We start from the raw sequence: 21,850 nt of genomic DNA on the forward strand, positions 1-21,850 counted from the left end.
ATATATATATATATATATAAATTGATGATTATTATTATTTTATAAATTAATAGTTACAACAATATATAAACATGACACATACTAATCTAAATGCTAATCAATTAAAGTGTGTGTTTAGTAGTTAGTTTATTTCTATAAAAAAAATGCTAATCAAATAAGTTGGACACAATGAGACACGAAGGAGCTTGTTTTCATTGGCTTATGGAATTCACCACCAAGACCAACTCGCTGTAGTTTGTAATGCCAACTTTGCATGCGAGAGAGAGAGAGAGAGTATACGATCAGCTAGCTAGACAACCAACCAACTTTACTACACCAACCATTTTTCTCGCTAGCTAGACAACCAACCAAACTTGGCCATTATTACTGGGTTTTGTTCAGCTTCTTAATTAGAATAGGTGGTAGTGATCAATCATGGAATCAAAGACAAAAGTGAGTATATGATCTCTTGCTCTATAAGGGGTTGAGTTCGTTTCTTGTTTAAATGTACACTATTCTATCTTATTGTTCTGACTTGATTACATAACCTTATTCCTTTGTAACAGAGTTCAGAGTCAGAGGACATGAATAGCACACTGTTAGGTGGGGTTGAAGAGCTCAAGAAAAGCTGTACAGATTGTCATACAACAAGAACACCTCTATGGGGGGAGGTCCAGCTGGGCCAAGGGTAAATGATTAGCCTTATTCCTATTGTGCCCTTATTATTATTTTTTTTATTCTATTTTTTTTATAATTTGATAAAATGCCAATTCATACTTATTTGGGTCAAGGATAATAATATATTGTGTCACTATCAGTATCGGCAATGGCTGCACTGCAGAACCGTACACATAATGTAATATGGGGCTCATGGTTATTGTATTGTACTATTGCTTTTTATGAAATTTGATTCTAATAAGAATAAAATTTTAATGTTTATTGTTTTGATTTTTTAAGCCATGGATGGATATATGATTGTGTTGGAAAACCCCAAACGGTGAAATGTTTTATATAACAATATGGTTTCTTGTTGCTACTGACAATTTCGGAGTTTTTATTTTTTATTTTTTTAGAGAGTAACAAACATTTTTGGGAGTGGAATTGAGAAAGAAACATAGTATTAAAAATACATTTCACAACCCTTTTGGCTCCAAAAGAATTTATAAGGAAATGTTAATAGCTCCACACTTCAAAACCATGAATTTTACACTTTTGGGGAAACTTTATAAGAAAATATGGACATTACAAATTGATTTTATAATAACAAATAGGTTTTGTAGCTCAATGATATATCCAACTATAGTTTGCGTTTGATTTGGGATTTCATTACTAGCTTGGTGTTAATTTATGGGTCTTTGGCCAAGAAAAAAAGAGAGAAATGTTAATGGGTCCACATTTTTAAACCATGAATTTTTTACATTTGAATATAACATCTACAATATGAGGATGCTTTATAAGAATAGTCTGTATTATATATATATTTTTTGATTGGAAACAGTTTTCATTCAATCATCCGAAAATGGAAGAAAACAAAGCCCAAATACACAGTCGCTTAATTGAAACACAGCTACACAGAGCAGAAACCAACAAAACCCAACAAAAAACCCAACAATATTACCCTTCCTTTCCCAGGTCCCTCGCTGCATTTCCCGTGTCAGAAGATTAAAAACCCTAATATATATTTATATATATATATATATGCCCAAAAACAAAAACAAAAAAACAAATAAAACTAAAACCCAGACACTCTTCACTGTTCTTCATCCTCCGCCTTTTTCCTTGACCCAGAAAAAGAGCCTCACGGGCTGTTCAAAGGCTTTTTCACCGGCGGCGAAGAGCATTCCCTAACCACCCCCCTCCTCTCTACTATCCTATAAATCCCCCTAAAACCCCACCCCTTAAACCCATCACTGTTATATTCAAAAAAAAAAAAAAAGCTCAGATCTAAGAAAAATGGCGCTCCGATTGTTGAAGTCTACCCAACCCGTTTTCCACCACCACCACCACCCCATCCCCTTCTTTATGCTCCCCACCTCCTCCTCACTACCCGTCCCATCCCAACTCTTCGCCACCTCCTCCTCACCCGGGCTTTCTCAAGCCCTGGGGAAAACTCAGGCGCCAAGATGGCTATGACGTTAGCCATCTTGGCGCCTGAGTTTTCCCAAGGGCTTGAGAAAGCCCGGCTGAGGAGGAGGTGGGAAGGAGTTGGGATGGGACGGGTAGTGAGGAGGAGGTGGGGAGCAGAAAGAAGGGGATGGGGTGGTGGTGGTGGTGGAAAACGGATTCGGGTAGACTTCAACAATCGGAGCGCCATTTTTCTTAGCTCGTTTTACGCCAGCCAATAGACTCCTGCCACGTGGACAACAGACAAACACGCCATTCACCTCAGACAAAAGCTCACGCCATTCACCTCTGCTTCCTTCACGCCGAACCTCCACCGCCGCCACACAGATCGCCGGATCAGAACGATTTCGATGCAGTGCTTTTATGATCGGGGATGGGAAACTTCTGACAAATGCACATTATTGTGTTGAACATGATACACAGGTATTGGCTCAATCTTTTTAATTCACAAATTTCAACCTAAGTGCTTCTGAGTTGCTTGATTTGAGTTTTTCTGTTTAAGATGGTATGGTGCTTATTGTACTTTGGTCCTAAGTTGCTTGATCTATGTTTTTTATTAGTGATTTTTGAGGGACTTAAATGTGCTTGAACTTTTGTAACTTCAAGTGATTTGCTTGTCACATTGGCAAACGAAATAAAAAGATATTTTCAATCGCATAACTGTTGGGAATTTACTGAGTGCTTCCTCAGTTGTTCACCTTGATACATAATGATCTTATGTACAGGTTTTAGCAAGGGGTGTTGATTGTGACGTAGCTCTGCTTTCAGTAGAAAGTAAGGAATTTTGGGAAGGAGCAGAACCACTCAATTTTGGAAGGAGTTGAATATGTGAAGGAAAGAGTGGAGGCTAAGAAAAAAAGTGAAAATGCCAATGAGGATGTCAAAACAGGAGGAAAGGAAGAGGTTGATGTCTGTTAAAAAGATCCAATATATAATTAATGGATTTGATAAACATTGTGGTCAAAGAATTGCAAATGGCCAAGGTGATGAATGGGATTTTCTATGCAATTTTGTTGACATGAAAGAGTAGAGTTGAGGTGTTCATATGTAGTTGTTTCGGTTGTGTATGGATCATGTAATGTTATTTACTTCTAAAAAAGTGTATAGATTATGTAATGCATGAATTGCCTTGTCTAGTATTTAATTTTCAGGTTTGGTTTGAATATTAAATTAACTACTTTTTTCACATGATACATATGACACAAACACAAACACAATACTAATTCTTATTTTTATCCTCATGTGAACTTGGTAGCTCTATATCTACTAATTAGTTTAGTTTTCTCACACAGTTCCTCTTGATATCTGGCTTTTGCAGGGTGTAATGGTACGGAGAATTGAACCTACTTCTGATGCACATAGTGTCTTAAAGGAGGTAAGCTTGTCATATGCAGCTTCCGGAACTAGCTGCACTTTAGTTGCACTTCTACATTCTAAAGCAGTCACTTCAAAAAGACTGCTGGTTCATTAGTGCTTCTTAATTTATACAGCTTATTAGATCTTTGATCATATTGATCTTATTTTTCTGGATAGTCTGAAAGCTGTTACAGGGAAAGGGGTAAAGGGCTATGTGAAATCAAAAGCTACATTATTAGGAGAGAAGTCAATGGGAAAACAGTGTTACATGAAAGAGGCTCCTAAGCTAGCTCTAGTGTCAAAGCATAATCATAAAGAGGCATTTTAATTTAGTCTGGTCCACCTTGCACTAGAATTTTATAATCCATCTCATATTTCCCTCTTATTCATGGGCATCTTTCCTGCATTATCCTTGTTTTTAGATATGTTTGTTTTATCAAACATTCTCGAAATTTTTCATAATTTTATGTACCCGACAAAACCAACTCACCTACCAATAGTAGAAAAAATTAATTTAATATAAGTTTTTCTGATTTGGCCTCCTCTCTATAGTGTACCAAACAATGTGAGTCTTCATATGTTAGGAACTTCAATTGTACTTTCTCTTTTCCAGGGGGACGTGATTGTAAGCTTCGATGATGTTCAAGTAGGATGTGAAGGAACAGTGCCATTCAGAACAAATGAGCGCATTGCATTTCGCTACCTCATTAGCCAAAAGTAAAGGGCCCTAAATCTCTACTGAGGAATTATACTCAGCCTAGTACTTGTCCTTTTTTCAGTCTCTTCATGCCCATGACATTCATAGTGATTCTTTCCTGCAGTTGTTTCTCCATATCCATATTTTAGTGCTGTGACATTTTCAGGCCATCCTAATAATATTTGTTATTGTGAATAAGGATTCTCTCGTTCAGATTTGCTTGACATTATTAGAGCAGGAAACTTTATGAAAGTGCAAGTGGCTTTGAATCCACGAGTTCATTTGGTATGCATCAGAAAGTTCATATGTATGTAATGATGGAGTGCATTTATGTCACTTTTGTAAGTTTCATGTTGTGATGCTAATTAATTTGGGTTTCTTATGCCCTTACATAGGTTCCCTATCATATTGATGGAGATCAGCCTTCTTATCTAATAATTGCCGGTTTTGTGTTTACCCCACTCTCGGAACCCCTGATAGAGTATGTTAGTTTTCATTCCTGGCATCACAAAAATCTATTTGTAGATACATTTTCCCTTTTCATGGCTGCATGTTTTATTTTTGGAAGACTATTAATTCTAAGAACAAACTAATGCTTTTTTTGGGATTTATTTATCTACAGTGAGGAGTGTGAAGACTCTATAGGGGTAAGTTGTTTATAGAGGACACTTCTAACCACAATTATACTGTCAACTAATATTTTATGACCAGAGTCGCATAACATTGGTTTGAAGTTTAATCAGTTGTTCTTTCTTGTGGTTAGTTGAAACTGCTGGCAAAGGCACATTATTCCTTGGCAAAGTTCAAAGGGGAGCAGATTGTGGTCTTATCACAGGTTAGCTTCATGCTTTCTTTCTTCTCCAAATATAGGCAGGATTATTGAAACAATGTTGAATTATATCCAACATTGTACAAGTAGAACTTAATGCTTCTTTATGCTTTGCTTCTTTTATTGGTTTAAGGGACAAGCATAGGTTCTGTATCCTGGCTATTTCTTCGTTTTACTTGGGAAGAATTATATCCAATTGCATTGTATTGAACTGCTATTCTTCTCGGGAATTTCAGTTGTGGACCTGGTGTTTTAGTTCATTTTTGCTTACCTTTGTCTACATTGATAGGTCTTGGCAAATGAAGTGAACATTGGATATGAGGATATGAGCAATCAGCAAGTAAGTTACCAATTACCACTTACAACTTTGACAGGCAATGTCAGTTCGTGCATATGTATACTAAGACAAAAAAATTGCAGGTTTTGAAATTCAATGGAACTCGAATAAAAAACATCCGTCACCTAGCACATCTTGTTGATTGTAAGCGGCAACATCCCTCATTTGTTTCCTGTCTTTTTTTTTTTTTTTTAACTCTAATTTCTTATGGTTGTCTCTGCCCTTAAGCAGCATGCAAGGATAAATATCTAGTTTTTGAATTTGAAGACAATTATGTTGCTGTTTTGGAAAGGGAAACAGCTAGTGCTGCTTCCTCTAGTATTCTCAAAGGTTATGGGATTCCGTCAGAAAGATCTTCCGATCTGTTGGAGCCATATGTGGATTCATTGGGAGACAACCAAGCAATAGATCAGGATTTTGGTGACAGCCCAGTTTCAAATTTGCAAATTGGCATCGATGCACTCCTCTGGGCATAGTTACTGTAAGTTGAAAGGTCAATCTCATTTTTCTCAGCAGCCTCCAAATTGGTTACTCGAGCATATTCTCTTTTTTCCTGCTTACATGTTTTGTTTTTTCTATTTTTTATTTTTATTTTTTTTTGGGGTTGGGGGTGTTAATTAGCTTTGATTGTAACAATTTTCCTTATTATATCGATTAGGGAGAACATAGTCTGTATGAAATTACTGCCATTTTTCCAAGAAAGCAGTGATGTAATGATTTACAATAGTGTTCAATGATTAATTATTCAATGTAAAAGGAAATAAGATGTTTTTCTGATTCAAGTTTTATGCTTTTGCTCAACTCTTATTTTTGTATTGCAATTACTTGCATTAGATTAGTATCATAAAGCATGAAAAGGGGTTTGTTTCATCGATTGTGTAATCTCGATGGGTATCACATTCAAAAGTCATGATGTTGACTAAAGTTTCATTTAAGAGTTTGATTAACGGATGCCTTTAAGGCATTTGTTAATAAACCATTTTAGAAAAATTTTGATACCACTTTCATAAAAAATATAAAAAGGGTCAAAAAAGTAAATTGTCTTTTCTTTTCCCATAAAAAGTTTCTAAAAAGATGCAGTCATAACAAATTTAGTGTCCAAACACAAAGCAATAACAAATAAAGGGGGTCAAGATTGATCACGTAAGCTAGCTTATGAATATTTAAGACTTTTCTATTGTCCTCCTTTATTCTTAAAAGTGCTTGTAAAAGTTTCACTTGCTTTGCATTGCTTTCTCACAGCACTAATGCTCTACGAAAGCAACAAACAAAACAAGAATATATCACAGTAGCCGTTTTTTCTTGTGTCCTCTATTTTCATTCCTTGTTGGAGGACATTAAATAATAGACTTAATATCATTGGCTATGTTTTGGGCTTCAGTGCTAGCTCCATAAAACCCTCTTTGAAGTAGCCCAACGCAGTATAACCCATTCTTTCCCTTCCAATGGTTAGGATTATTGGGCTTTGCAAGCCCGTTCTCATTCAAAAGATAATCATCCCCCTGCACAAAACAAAAAAATTTGTACCGCTCAAAATACAAACTTAACCGGATATACCGGCGAATACCGGACATAATCGGCCGGAAAATAAAATCGGCCGGTACAAAAGATTCAAAAAAAAGAAAAGAAAGAAAAATATAAAAAATAAGTTAATGACAAATAAATCACGATCTCTGCCGTTGTCACTACATTTCCGGTCGTCTCATCTGCCCGCTTGTTTTTTCATCTTCTTCTTCTTCTTCTTCATCTTCAATTTGAGATTTAACTATCTTCCCTTCCCTTCCCCTTTCATTTCTTTTTATTTTGGGCCTTTTAATTTTTGTGACTATTGTTTGTGTGCCACGGACAACTCACGTGAAGTAACTGTGCTGTAAAAGTAATAACTTTTGAATTTCAAATTTCAACTACACTACTTTAGTATTAGAATCTTATTTATGCGTGCCATCTGTTAACAAAATGATTTTGTGTATTATTTTTATATTATTTTATTATATTTATTATATTGTACATGTTTCTTTTTTATGAGAAATTCTATTCAGAAAATGTGGAGAAGATAAATACGTGGGGAGTTTTTTTAAGCTATTAAGTAGAAGTAGGAGTTTATTAGAAGCAGGAAGACATTTCAACGTAGAAGTAGGAATTTATTATTTTTGTCAATTTACTATTTTAACCCCATTTTTAAGTTTTAGGTAGGGGTATTTTTGACAGTAAAAAAAACAATAACTAACTTTCTTTTGCCAATTTACTATTTTGCCAATACGGTACACCGGTATTGACCGGTACCCGAAATATATCGTACCGCTGTCCAAACCGGTATAACCTCCGGTATAGTATTAACTTCCTTGGCAAAAATATCCAAAAAAAAAAAAAAAAGAAGAAAAAAAGAAAATAAAAAGGGGGTTATGGATCTCCAAAGTGAAAACTACATTCAATTACTAAACTATTTTGCTAATGTATCATAAATGGGGAAAAAAAAATCAATGAATTGGAGAATGGAGAATTTACATTCAGGTAAAGGTGGCTACGGTTCTCCAAAAAGAAATGTGGCCGGAAATTCTCAATCAATTCCAAAGATTTAATTGGAGAGAGAGCAGTAGCAATTCTATACAGCACTAATAGTGACTAATTAATGACTATACATAATGACTCACTTAGTAAATAGAGGGTAAATGGGAGTAATTCTTAGGTACTCCCGGAGCACGGAGAATGGTGCGTGCTCCCCTCTTTCATATTTATGGTGGGGTTCACTCGTTAAATTCATAGTGGGGTCTACCATAAATGTGAGAGGAGGGAACACCATTTCTCCGTGCTCTGGGAGTACCTAAGAATTTTCCAGTAAAAGGAGGGAAACAAGATGAGAGAATAGGTAAATGATCGTATCAATAAATAATACTCAATCATCTGTGGGGAAAAAAACACTACTAAACCCCAGGAGATCCATTTTAGCAAATAAAAACAATGAAAACACGGATGACCCAAAGCCAATGAGTCCTAACTCCTACACGTAGTCATTAATGACCACCTCATTGGTTTACCACTGTATGAGCAACCAAACATAGTAAAAAACTATTTGATTCTTTTATGTTATTTCTAAGTTCTAGAACAAAATTACTTAAATTTCATTATTTACTCGTTTCAATAATTTATTTTCTTGTTTCAATCTTTTATAAACTCCTAAACGAAGTAAAAGGTATAGTATACTTTAATTTTCCATTTGATGTCTTTGCAACTATTCTTTGTATTTTAAGTTGTACAAGCATTTCAAGTCTAGTTATGTCAAACCATAAATAAAAATTCTGGTTTTGCAAGTTGAGGTGCATATGGATCACTTGCATATGTTGGCTAAGTTGTGTATGCCTACTCTTCAGGGGCGGCTCCACATAAAGTCTAGGGAGGTCAGGGGACCACCCTAGCTTGGAAAAAAAAAATTATGTATAAATTTTAAAAATTTATGATTTTTTTTATCCTTAAAAAACATTGTGATTGCCCTAAATATTTTTTAGGCCCAACGTAATTAAATTTTGGACAAACTTTGGCAATAAACTTGGTTGTAGACTAAGGCTATAACTCCATATAATTTTTTTATTTTTATTGAATGTGAATTTTAACAAATTCATCATTTAATCACATTTTCTTCTTATCTTCTCCTCACTTGCAAAATTTCAAGAATATCAAAGATCAATAGTCATCAATTAAATGTTTAAATTTTGAGTTTTTGTAGTATAAAATTATACATATAAAATACGTTTATAAATTGAATAGTAAATAACATCCAATTAACATGAAATTTGACATATGTTTTAAGAATATAAAGAACATGCAATTCAACTATTAAATTTTCAAAATATGTAGCAATGATAATTTGTTTAGTGAGAGCTGTAGTTTTAGGCTACAACTAAGGTAAGTTTCTTTAAAAAACCTTCTCTCCTCTCCTCATGTGTGTGTGTTAAAAATTCTATAAAAAAAAAAAAAGGCTACAGCTAAGTTTGTAACAAATCTTTGTCCTTAAACTTTGGTCTCCTTAACAATATATTAGATCCTTACAAACAAAAACAAAAAGTCCAAGAAAAATTTTATTTAACTAAAATTTTGAAAGAGATGTAGTTTGCAATATTGATAATTAGACTATCATGTAACAATTTCAAAATACGAATATTCGTAGAAGGAAATTGTAAGACTTTATGTGTTTGCGTGTGGTTTTTTTTCGTCAATATATGAAGTTTTCTTTTTATTAAATTTTGTATAATTTAAGTTTCTTAATGACCGCCCTCAAAAAAAAATTCTTAGAGCCGCCAATGCTTCTTTTCTGCATTTTGTTTGCACCTGTTGAATGGGCTACTTGTCTTCGTTCCCTTGTGGGCTGTTAGCACATATATTTGAATTGGAAATGTGGAAAGGTAGGTCTCTTTTGGGTTGAATTTTCTATTGTTTATTATTTGATATGGTTAATGGTTTTCATTTATTTCTTGAATTCATAGACATGGCATAGAAATTTACGAGATGGTTGGGTTATGCAAATATGGTAAAACGGGTCAAAATTTTCTAACCATACCCGACCCAAAAATACACAATTTGAATTCGGTTTTTTGACCCGAAATAAAAATGGGTTGACATGTAACTTGACCCCTTTTTTTGGGTTAACCTAGCCCGATGTTAGGAGCTTTAGTTACTGATTATGATGGCATGAGGAATTGGAGTGCTTGGGCAACATCAAGCCAGTCACTTGGCTCTGTGTTTTCTAAACACACCAATGGCTCCTCATGCCTATCTGGTGAAGCTCCTAACTGCTCTTTAAGGTGGACAAGCCCGGTCTCCCTGCTGGATTCAAAATGATGAGCATGATGAGGGGCAGCCTGTGGAGGCACCGTGCTTCACATGATGCCCCAAGGCCATGGCAGAGGAAGGCCATGGTGGGCAGAGACGAATATTGATGTTGGGCAGCAGTAGGTGGTGCTGACCCTATGAGATGATGCATGACATTGGTGGCTTGGCTGATGGTTGCTTTGGTAGCTTGAGTGCGGGCTTGGTAGCTTGAGTGCAAGGCAATGCTGGGCTGCTGTGATGATGATATGTTATGCAAATCATTGGGCTGGTTGGTGCTGGCAGAATGCATGGACTTGTGTGAGTGGGCTGATGACAGTTACTTGATGTGCTGCAAATAGGCATGTTGTATGGGCTGTGATGCTAATGAGAAGGGCTTGGGCAGGGGCCACGCCTTCTAAAATGTACTGGAACAAGTGTATGTGGGCTGCTAGAGCATGGGCAGAAGCCCCACAATATGCTGAGACATAGGCTAGCATGTGCAGAGTGTGCAGCAATAGTTACCAGCAATTACCAAGCAATTCCTAACTTTCCTGATGATCAGACCTGTTGAGTAAGGGCTGGAAAGGTAGAGAGCAGGCCAAGATAGCATTAGTTGAAGGTGTCCTAAGTCAAACCACCTGTGCTAGCAAGTCCTAGATAAGGGGGTAGTTACTTGGTAGTAACTGCTGCGACAGTTATTTCTGTGCATTTATCCTAGGCTGTTGGGGCTGTCAACAGTAAAGTGTGTAATTTTGGCTTAGAGAATTTCGTGTGTATTCTCTGGGCTTCCTTTGTACTTGATATTGAGTAATAAAGGTTAGGGTTGGTGCCCTGTAAATACTGTGTGTGCGATATGTGTGTGAATTCCCTTGATAATTATGTTCTGAGTGTTCTAGCAATGTGTGTGTGTGTGGTGTGTTGGCTGAGACTAAGTTAGGGGCTTAGTGCCATCACAGGCAGAAAATTTAAAAGAAAAATTGACCCTATGACACCCGACCAGGCTAACCCGTGACCTAACCTGTTTTTTTTTTTTTTTTTTTCTTGCCAAAAAATATTTAGACTATGCCCTTGGGTGGTAGGTGCATAAAGCACAAAGCATGGCAAGTTGGTAGCCTATTCCCTAGCAAGTAGCCAATAAGAGTAAATAGTGACATGTGTTATATGATAACCCATTTATTTTATCAAAAAAAAGGAAGATGTTAAAATGAAAGGAAAACTAGTAAACAAAGCAAATAGAAAAACATTAAGAAATGACTAATAGTTAAAGTTCAAGACATTTGATTTGACTATATACTAACAATAACACTACTAAGTTACCAACACTACTTGTCTATTTACATAAAGTGACAAAACTTAAGTTGAAGTTACTAAATTTATAAAAAAAAAAAAAAAAGAAAAGAAAAGAAAAAGAGTCCAAACTAGCAAACCTAAGAGTTGTCTATCCTCTCACTCAGTATTCCATGCCTCCATTGCTCCAGCTCCTCCTAAATAATCTTTCTAAAAAATTTAACTTTATAATTATTTTGAATTCAACAAGAATATGTGTACTTATGGAGCTAGGATGATAACTTGACATGGTCCATGACATTTAGTTTTTATTTTTTGGTTACGTTTGTGGGAATGATATTATTAGTGATGTAAACTTAAAATATATGCTTTTGGGTGCTCCTTAAGATCTATCTCTCTTTGAAGTTGTAAATTAGTAATTACAAGAATTTTGGCAGTGATTTATTAACATTGAAGAATTTGTCATCATGAATTCATGACCATAAAGAATTGTAGTCATACTCAAAACTGTTAGAATTAGAATGATATTAACAAGTAACATTAGGTTCAATTAATTTCCTTGATTGATTTTATTCATTCTCTTTAAAAGGTTGCATTGATTTGTTTTTATAATTTCTTTTTAAGTTCATTTGAAAAATACGGATAGACCAGACCCGACATGAAACTTGATTGACCCAACTCGAACCCAACCAACCCGTCCATTTGCCATATTTATACCATTATGCCATACATGGATTGGATTTAGGGATAATGAATTGAGTTTGGGTTACGTATACTTGACCCAAAACTTTACTCACGGATACCTAGATCTTAATAATCATTAAGCATTTGTTTTTAATTACTGGAATTTTCACCTATGGATATCCAGACTCAACCGAGCCCGATCTTTTTTTTTTTTAAGGTTTTTTTCTTTTAATATTAAATAAAAAGTTAACAACATGATTTTCCAGGTATTGTCTTCATGTTGGGCCTAAGAGGGTTTGAAATTAACTTGGGTTTGAGTGTTGTGAGTGTAAGAGATAAGTTTGGAAATTAGGGCTTGTGTGCAAAAGGAGTGGGATGGACTTAGTTTTGGAACGGGCTTAGAGCAAACTTGGGTTGGACCTAACCTGTTTGGGCCCACCTTTCCCTTTGACAGCGATGAACAGTTTGTACCATTAATTGTTTGTGGGTGAAGTCTTCGGTTTCTCACAATATTGTTACATGATGTTCCTCCACTTGCTATGCTGTATCACTTTACAGGTCACTATACCATCCCGATCGTTATGTTACTTTTAAAATGTTGATTTTGTTTTTTTTAAATGACTTATATATGGTGTCATTTTTTTTTTTTTTTGGACATTTTAATAGCTCCAGTTGTTAAAATTTGATGATGTGGTGAAATTAAGGACCTATTTCTAACAATGAAGCGTTGCGAAAGAGATGACCATTGGGAGGATCTTCACCCAATTAACTTACCAAAAGCGTTACAATGAAGGCATCTAAGCTACCATAGAAAGTCTCCAATGGCTAGAAAGGCAAAACCCTATATAAACCACACTATACCTCAAGCAAAGGTATGAGAGATCATTATTCATAGCATTACGAATCAATTAGCATTCTTTCCCTAGCTTTTGATTTTATAATATATATATATATAGTGATGAAGGAGAAGAAAAAGAAGAAGTAGTTTACCTCCATTCGCACAACACCAACTCTTTCTGTAGTCTCTCCTTTTTTGTCTCTAAAAAGCAATTGCTACTTTTTGAAGTTTTAACATTGAAGAGGTAGACTTATTATATATGGATATAGATTTTGGGTAGAAATACGGTCAATATGGAAATACCCCACGCCCAGGCTAAACAAGAATTTAATGTCGCTAGAAATAAAGTGGCATAAGAGGGAGTGATTGATTAGCCCCATAAATATGGGAATATGCAAGGAAATATGAATTTTTTTTTTTTTTTTTTCGGAATAAGAAAGAGGATGTAAAGCTACGAGATTACTAGAATGGTAATATAATTTTTTTTTTGAACAATAAAAGGGTAGTCTTGCTCGTGTGATCATTGACCTGGCCCAATTAAACTTACAAAATTCATGGCATGGGGCATTCATGGTTGCGTTAGGGCTATCTACATTGTGTCTTCACATTTTTTAAAAGTGACTCGAATCAAGCAACTCATGAATATGCAGGTGTAAACCAAGTACTATAAAAACTTTTATAGTCCCGGTATAATGAGGCATACATGTGACTTATTAAAAGTGAAGGCATTAGACTATTTTAGGAGATGCAAAGTTTTTATTAGTCTTGATATTGTTGGGCAATTATTTATTTATTTACTGAGCTGATGTTGTTATGGAACATTCATTTATTGGAACAATATCGTTTTCAGTACCTCATGTGAATTTGTCAATAAAATTAGTTTTAGAATTTTTCTAACAATCTTTTCTTGTATATATCATCTCCATTCTAAATTTTGAAAATCAAATAAAACCTATGTAACAATTCTTAATTTTGAAAATCAAATAAAATCTATGAGACAAGAGAGATAAAGATGATTTTATTGTAAATAAATTATGAAGAAATCTTATCAAAATGACATCATTGTTAACCCAGCGTCCCAGATATCATACTTTTCACTAAGACATATTTGGCTAGTTTGAGGTTTGAGTAATGTTAGGACTACAATTTTTGCTACAATTTTTATCACAATTTGTTTAAGTGGCAAGTCGTGAGTGGTTAAGTTGTGGATTGACAACTTTTGCTCCACTACCCACGACTTGCCACATGAGTAAGTTGTGGCAAAAGTTGTGAGCTTAGCATATTTTTGGAATTTTGGTTTTGGTTACAATAGTTCATGTTCTTAATTTTGTGCCATATTTCTTTCTAACTTTACACATGATTTAGAGGTATCAATTGGTATAGTCACACGCTCTTTATTTAGACATTCACCATACACACATTAAACATGGTTTAGAGGAGTCAATTGGCCAAGTAATGAGTAATAAACTAATAATAGTAGCACACTCTTTGTTACAAACTAGTTCGTAACCGCATGTATTTGCATGAATATACTTAAAAGATATACATTAAAATGTATAGTATTATTTTTATATATAATATAAATATTATTGATGGTCATTTTTATATATATTTTTTTAACTCTTTAAAAAGTCTTGTAAGAATATTATTAGGTAGAAAATATAAATTGCCTTTTTTTTTTCTTTTTCTTTTTTTTATGCTCAATAATTCTAGACTCTTTGGTTTTTGTGCGCAATAACTCACTAGGATAGATATTTATGATGTAATCTCACATTTAACTTCAAAATTAAGAAATAAAACTCTATAATTATAAACAATTTAGGACATATGGCGCAAAGTCGGACTTTATCTAATTGGATTTTTTCTAAATTTTGCATATATATATATATATATATATATATTCATGGTACACACATTACTCCCATAGACTGAGTTAATAAGGGAGGGTATGTAATAAAATTTTATACTGAGAAATTTGGAAAGTTCATTCAATCTGTAAATCACATCAATGACAATACTTATTTTTTTCAATAAAGATACATAATGCAGATTCAACCCAAAAAAAGAAAAAGATGTTACAAAAGCAATGATAAATTGCCAACACCTAAAACCTATTAAAATCGATCCAATGAAACAAAGCATGCAGATTTACGTTGACCTGGAGCACCTTTAAGTATTGACTTTCCAACATTTCTTCCTAATCTGGCCAGCAGTGCCAAGAAGGACCTGAACTGCTCCCATTCTCTTCATTGATTTCGCAAATTCTTCGAAGAATTCGTTTTGCCTAACCAATTCTTGGATAGTATATTTGGCTTGCTTGTTTGTTAGAAGAGCAGCATCAGATTGGAAGAGACCCTTCTTCTGCAGAAGGATATTATAGTAGTGGCTGTCAAACTTTTGAAAGCTACCAGGGTCCATGTCTACAGTTGTTGTTGTGTCATTGAGGCTTTTGCATTTTGTCTTTAAGAACTGGGCATAGGATGAGTTCAAAGAAGGGTCTTGATCACCTTTTCCAGTAAAGTTGTAGAGCCTGTTGCTGAAGAATCTGCAGTGACCTATTCCAATTGTGTGCCCACCTACGTATTTAGATTTGTTTGTACGCGTTACTACTTTTACTTTAGAACATGAAGACGTGAATGCTTTAGTGTTACAAAAATAATCTTGTTTCTACTTTGCTCTTAGAAAACGAAGACATGAATGCTTTAGAGTGACAAAAAAATTAATAAGTATATGGATACAATTTTTTACAATGGTTATGACACGACATTATTGTGACTAATACATAAAAAAAAAAAAATTTAAAAAAAAAAAAAAAGCAATTGTAAAAAATATAAAATCCCATTACTCTAACAAAGAGGGACACTATAACCAACTCCATTAATAATTTGGGATAAATTAATTAACGCTTAATTTGGCAAGTCAAGCCCTTAAACATTTTTTTTTTAAAGAAATTTTTTTTTTAAGTATATTTCTCTTTATTGAGATATATTTATGTAGATGTACCTGACAATACAACGAGGTCATGCACTGTAAGATTTTTGTTGGCAAAATTTTGCTGGAGTTGAGTGAAGTTAAAGAAAGGCGATGGAATGTTGGCTAAGGCCTCTGTGGCGAGTGAAACAAGGCCATCTCTTCTACCTGTGAGCACTTCCCACATTGGTTTTCGGAACTGCAAAACATTATAAATAAGTGAAGCTATATGAGCCAAGAACTTAACATTATTGATTGTCATATATACTATGATTTCTTATTCAGAATATTGATTTTGATATTAATTGACTTATTTACTTGGAATGAAACGGAGTCCCTAGCAGCCAAAGCCAAGATATCTGCACAAGATACAATTCCTGCACATTCCTTCTCAACTGCTGATTTAATATCATCAATAACATCAAAGCCTGACAAAGATAGGTTCGGTATTGCTGCCTTCTCTGCAGTGCTATTTGCTGTGGAGTTCAATAGTACTGATCCATCGCAACCCTGCAAAAATTCCATTGAATTCTGTAAGCTTAAATTAAATTTTCATAGCTGTATATGCGGACTGTTTTATTTTCATATCAAAATATTATGTTAAAACGTCACAGTTTTTTAAGATGTAGCTAGCTAGCAAGGTAGTTCAATTGTAGCAGCTAGTGGCTCCAACTCCAAGTACTAACAAAACTCTTGTAACTTGTAAGCCAAAAATATATGAAGTTTTACTAAACGCATGAGTGCTAAATGCCAGCATATATACATGCATGTTATAGTGTTTAGGTTTTTATGTTTCTAAGTATGCATGAATGCATGCGAGAGTTTATATATATATATATATAGACACACACACATATACATATAAACTAGCATGAAGAAATTTATACAACTTCACTGCCATGCATGTTTGAATGGATAATTACCCTAACAAAACAGTCATGGAAATGCATTCTGAGAAGCTTTGCCGGCAAGTTGGGGTTGCTGGAGACATGCTTCCAGGTGAAACTCTTGACAATCTTCTCCGCACGTGGACAGGTTTTCTCATAGAAACTCTTCTTGAGACTGCTTCCCTGACAAACTCCAAAAATGGCAGTAACTACTAAACAGACCAAAAGGAGAATGTTAGTCTTCATTTCCAAATATCTTTGAAGTAACTCTAATGCTCAAACTCTCCTTGATATAGCAACTCTAAGCCAGGATGCCCTGGTTTATAACAACAAACTCCTTCCTCATATACACATCTGATGGCATCTTTACAGTAAGATCCAGTAAAGCAAAATATTTTTTATGGAGAGAGAGAGAGAGAGAGAGTTGTTTAATATATAGTTCTAAATATTCAGATCCATCGTTACCGACTTTACATTAAAATATTGTTGTAAAATGACAAATTAAGTAATTACAAACCATTTGATTTTTGACATGATCAATCGGATGATTATCCTAGCTAATATATGAAAATGCAGACCAGAGACATTCAAATGGTGCTAAAATCATTCATTTGCATTGCACCTTCTTAACATATGGTGTTTATGAAATAAATAATATGAGTATTTTATCTGTATTGTGAGTAGTGATCACTGGGCAATTTCCAATGTTGTTATGATAATCCTAGTTTTTTCTTGGTCAACCATGGTTTTTTGGGCCTAAATTTGGTCTGGCAACATTGGCAGTTAGTACTGATACTAAAGTATATCAAGTTGAGAAACAAAGAATGCGACCTTTTATGCTGACGAATGGTTCAAATTCATAGACTTGACAGTTGGAATTAAGACTAAATTAATAAATTATGTCAGAATCACAAGTGTGTCAATATGTTACTTAATAGATTAACTCTTTTTTCGGATAACAATACATACATGGGAAAACTAAATCAATTTTCATCTCTATCTTCTTTCGAGTTTAATCATTTCTTGGAAGTCCCAAGATTGCATGTATATGAAATATTATAATGTCCTGTGGCTATTTATTTAATTATTTTAATGCATGATATTCTGAATTCAACAGGAATACAAATTTCATTCAGGCCAGATAAACCTTAATCTTGTCATCATTATTATCGCACAAATACTTTACCCATGTACATGTGCACCGCTTGTAGCTTAGGTCAGTCAAGGAAAAAAAAAAAATTAAATGTTCGAAAGTCAACAAAATCTAGATCTCTCTCCCCCACATGATCGTTCAATACTTTTACATATATATTAATTTAAGTTATTATTCTAATAGGAAATGTTACAATTATCTTTGGGACTTGTATTTTCTTTCTTTTTAATTTTTGGTCAAACGAGAAGTTTCCTTATAAATTGTCACATTTACACCACAGTATCCTTGTCCTTATATAAAAATAAAAGAGTAATGTTACGGATACAAATTATTTTACAACATTTTTACAAACTGCTAATATGACCAACCTTTTGTTGGTTTTCATCTAGGCCCGCAATTAATATCACTTTTTCATTTATCCAATAATCACTGGCCACATCAGCAGTTTGTAAATTTTTTTGTAAAATAGTTTGTATTTTTAGCATTATTCAAAATAAAAATAAAAGGAGAAAGAGCAATTAACAGCATTAATTAAAAAAATGTATATATTTAATCTGTGATTGCAGGAGTCTTATGGAGTAGGCATGGGTGGTCCAGGTATGCCATGTGCTTTAGCGAAACAGGGAAACCAACGGCAGCAACTTTTAAACATCTATGACACTTGTTCCAATTTTGTATAGCACTGTTTTGTAAGGGATATGGTAGGCCTAGGGAGAAGCAAAATATGTCCCTTGAGGCTGGATATAGTTGTGACTGTATAAACTTTATTATAATTAAATAAGACTTTCCCATTTCTACCAAAAAAAAAAAATGCATGTATAGTTATATACATATAGATATACAAAAATAAATTAATGGGTTGGAAAGATATAAATTAGCTAGACATTTCTGTATAAAGAGTTGTCAATTGAATTATAATGCTCTTGACATTATTTGTATCGTTTGTTCCAATTCTATGGAAATAAGAGCACATTTTTATTATTTAGTTTCATTTTAAGTTAAGAATAATCTCATATGAGTACATTATCTACTTTTATATACATATATATATATATATATATACACTCAATTAAAAATAATAATAATAATGATTACGATTGCAGGCCTTGGGCCAATTTAAGGGGCGTAAATTCTAGTTTGTGAGATATGAAACTGGGGTCAAAGGAGACAAAACTATCTCAATACCGCGTAACAGGGGGCCAATACCATGTTATAGTCGCCTACAATCTACAATCTGGCTTTCTAAAATCTGGTAGGAGTATAGGTTTTAATTTGTTCTATTCTATTCTCTTTTCCTTTTTTTTTTTTTTTTTTTTTTGGTGCAGAAGTTATGGAATTGCATCATATCCTTAATTTAATTACACGTGGTCGATTTGTGACTTTTATGGAAGAGAAATGTTGGAAAATGATTAAATTGGGAAGCATGTAGCCTTAATTAAGACTAATTAAGACTAAGAAGAAAGTTACTGCATTCTTATTAAAAAAGACTAAGAAGAAAGCTTGTTCCATTCAAAAAAAAATTATCTTGTTCCAATTAGACATAAAAAAAAACTTGTTCCAATGAACAAGATCAATGACTTATCAAATTGTGTTTCAAGTACCAATGACCAAAAATGAAAATTATGTACTACCTACTGAAGGTTTTTTTTTATTTTTATAAGTACGTATGAGTACACATACGTATCTGTTGGTTGACAAATTCTAAGTCAAATGGAAAACTGTCGGTTGAATGAAGCCCACAAAATCGCTATGAAAATTTTTCTTCTTCTAACATTTTGTGTTATTATCATTGAGGAATTCTGGTTTGGGTAGATTTGGTCAAGGGAATATGAAAATCGTAGTTCAAGATCTGAAGACTTTAAAAAATAAAAAATAAAAAACAAAAATCTGTTTAAGAGTAAGTTTATCATTTATTGGTTACAATAAACTCTTTTTTTTTTTTTTCTTTTTTTGAGAAAGTGGTTACAATAAACTAAGAGTGAAGTTAAAGATATTATAAAATTTTGTGATCTAGACTTTAGATATTAAAGTATCAATGTTTTAAATGCAAAAATAATACGATTCTCAAAATAAAAATACAAAATAAAAGAAATAATTAATAAATTTATTTTATTAAATTGTCAATGCCACACCACAAAATTCAATTATTATATTATTTACAAGTCTCTTGTAATAAAATTCATACTACTTTTAACATTTTCTATAGAGAAAAAGAGGAAGGGAGAAAATTGAATTAACGACTTTATTGGTTTTATGTACGAAGAGTGATTCCAAATTTCCAACCAAATTAAAGACTTATTTTCCATGATTCACTATGATTCTGAGCAATTCTAATATTTGAGTTGCCGATCTATCTCTTGGAGCTGTTTAAGTTTAGTATTATACATTTTTTGTTTGTTTTACTCTTTTTGACTGAAACTGCTAAAACAACAACCACAAACTCACAATTTTGTTTTTTGAATTATTTGAAAATTTCCAGACACCCTTTATGAAGTTGCTGTAGTTGGGCATTTTAATAATGTGGTGCTCATGGAATTTTTTAAGTAATGTTAGTAGAGCCAAAAGGAAAAATTCAGAAGTCAATTTGGAAAAATAAAAAATAAAAATTCTACGCTTTTATTTCCGATCTCGCCTCCAATTTAATTTAATTTAAGCATTTTGCTATTATTTATATCCACAGTAAAAATAAAATAAAAACATTATAGAATGTTATTTATTTATTTTTGCAACTTATGCTAGATATTCCTGATGCTAGCTTATAGGTTAAAAAAAAAAAGGCCCGTTTGGATATTATTAATTAGTCCAAATGCTACCCAATCCAACTACTTCATGTCACATCTTTTTTTTTTTTTTTTTAATGAGAATGTCACATCTTTACTATATAACGCAATTCAATCATTAATGCTACTTATGAAACTAATAAACAAAGGAACTTTAACTTGACTGGATCAAGAAGTTTAGCAAAAACTTGACTGGATCAAGAATTATGAGGAATAGATTTGGACCGTGTAATCCATACACACTGGACTAGTATTCTAGATGGTTATTAAATGTATTCACTACACTATGGAGGTTATTGAAATGATCAGAATAGTGCATTTAGATCAGTTTTTTTTAGTTAACTTATTTATTTTTATTTGTATTTTTTCTAATTCAATAAAAAGATAATTAAAAAATGCACAATTAATAACTAATAGTACCAAAAAAAGAAAAAAAAAAAAAAAAAGAGTAATGGATAAGGTCAGTCGGCAAGTACACTACAATAGTGTAAGAATTTTAACTTCTTTCAAATTTAGGAGTAATGCAGATCAAACGTAAATAAATTTGTCCTTTCTTTTTGTTTCACATTATACTCTATCAATTGCAGTGTGTTATGTGTATAATTTGTATTTTTTTTTCATTCTTTATTTACAATTTAGTAGAGTATAAAATAAAAAATTAAAAGAAGATTATAAAAGTTAAATTCGATGCAGACCTTGTGGAGCAAAATAACTTGTATTTGTAATTTTGTACAAAACACAACGTGATTTGCCATATGTAAATGTAATGCAAGCCTCAAGTGTTACTGTTTTGCACTATAAAATCATCAAAGTGCAACACAAAAGCGAACTTTTCAGTAAATAAATTTAGGAATTGACCATTGAATTAATTCCAACCGGATTTTTCATTTTTGGAACCTTTTATTCTAATTTTTTTTTTAAGATCGATTAACACATGCCGAGCTGGATGAGTGTTACTGTACTGTTATCTTATCAAACATAATAATCATTAACACAATGGGCCGGCAGGGCTTTCCTTTTTTGGTTCTATTTGCACAGGTTTTCTGTCTCTTTGTTTCTTTACTTGCATTTTTGTTTCTTCTTTGTTGAATATCTTGTAAATATATGAGTCTGGTAGATATTTGTC

General features: G+C 33.3%; 2 protein-coding genes across 3 annotated transcripts; one reads left to right on the forward strand and one right to left on the reverse strand.

The window, feature by feature from the left end:
- Window positions 1–2,239: 2,239 nt before the first annotated feature.
- LOC115969911 (protease Do-like 2, chloroplastic) lies at window positions 2,240–6,108 on the forward strand. 2 transcript variants are annotated; one of them, XM_031089550.1, is made up of 10 exons: window positions 2,240–2,526; window positions 3,422–3,478; window positions 4,073–4,176; window positions 4,356–4,441; window positions 4,552–4,637; window positions 4,779–4,803; window positions 4,920–4,991; window positions 5,275–5,325; window positions 5,406–5,466; window positions 5,551–6,108. In XM_031089550.1, the coding sequence occupies exons 3-10, from the start codon at window positions 4,140–4,142 to the stop codon at window positions 5,796–5,798; spliced, it is 666 nt and encodes a 221-aa protein (XP_030945410.1). In that variant the 5' UTR covers window positions 2,240–2,526; window positions 3,422–3,478; window positions 4,073–4,139; the 3' UTR covers window positions 5,799–6,108. The 2 variants fall into 2 exon arrangements, with proteins under 2 accessions (XP_030945410.1, XP_030945411.1); XM_031089551.1 differs by having other exon boundaries at window positions 2,243–2,526; window positions 5,554–6,108.
- An 8,876-nt stretch (window positions 6,109–14,984) lies between these two features.
- On the reverse strand, window positions 14,985–17,037 carry LOC115972526 (peroxidase 3-like). The gene is made up of 4 exons (XM_031092842.1): window positions 16,828–17,037; window positions 16,223–16,414; window positions 15,938–16,103; window positions 14,985–15,510 (listed from the first exon to the last, which is right to left on the reverse strand). Exons 1-4 carry the CDS (start codon window positions 17,035–17,037, stop codon window positions 15,104–15,106), a joined length of 975 nt encoding a protein of 324 aa, XP_030948702.1. The 3' UTR covers window positions 14,985–15,103.
- Between the last annotated feature and the right edge of the window lie 4,813 nt (window positions 17,038–21,850).

This window comes from Quercus lobata, chromosome 12 (assembly GCF_001633185.2).
Source record: "Quercus lobata isolate SW786 chromosome 12, ValleyOak3.0 Primary Assembly, whole genome shotgun sequence".
NCBI classification, from domain to species: domain Eukaryota; kingdom Viridiplantae; phylum Streptophyta; class Magnoliopsida; order Fagales; family Fagaceae; genus Quercus; species Quercus lobata.

Coding starts and splice junctions, on each gene's coding strand:
- LOC115972526 (XM_031092842.1), bottom strand. CDS start 17,037: ATGAAGACTAACATTCTCCTTTTGGTCTGTTTAGTAGTTACTGCCATT. Junction 16,415..16,827: donor TCCATGACTGTTTTGTTAGG/GTAATTATCCAT, acceptor GAATTTTTGCAG/GGTTGCGATGGATCAGTACT. Junction 15,511..15,937: donor TGACCTCGTTGTATTGTCAG/GTACATCTACAT, acceptor CTAAATACGTAG/GTGGGCACACAATTGGAATA.
- LOC115969911 (XM_031089550.1), top strand. CDS start 4,140: ATGAGCGCATTGCATTTCGCTACCTCATTAGCCAAAA. Junction 4,177..4,355: donor CGCTACCTCATTAGCCAAAA/GTAAAGGGCCCT, acceptor ATTGTGAATAAG/GATTCTCTCGTTCAGATTTG. Junction 4,992..5,274: donor AGATTGTGGTCTTATCACAG/GTTAGCTTCATG, acceptor CTACATTGATAG/GTCTTGGCAAATGAAGTGAA.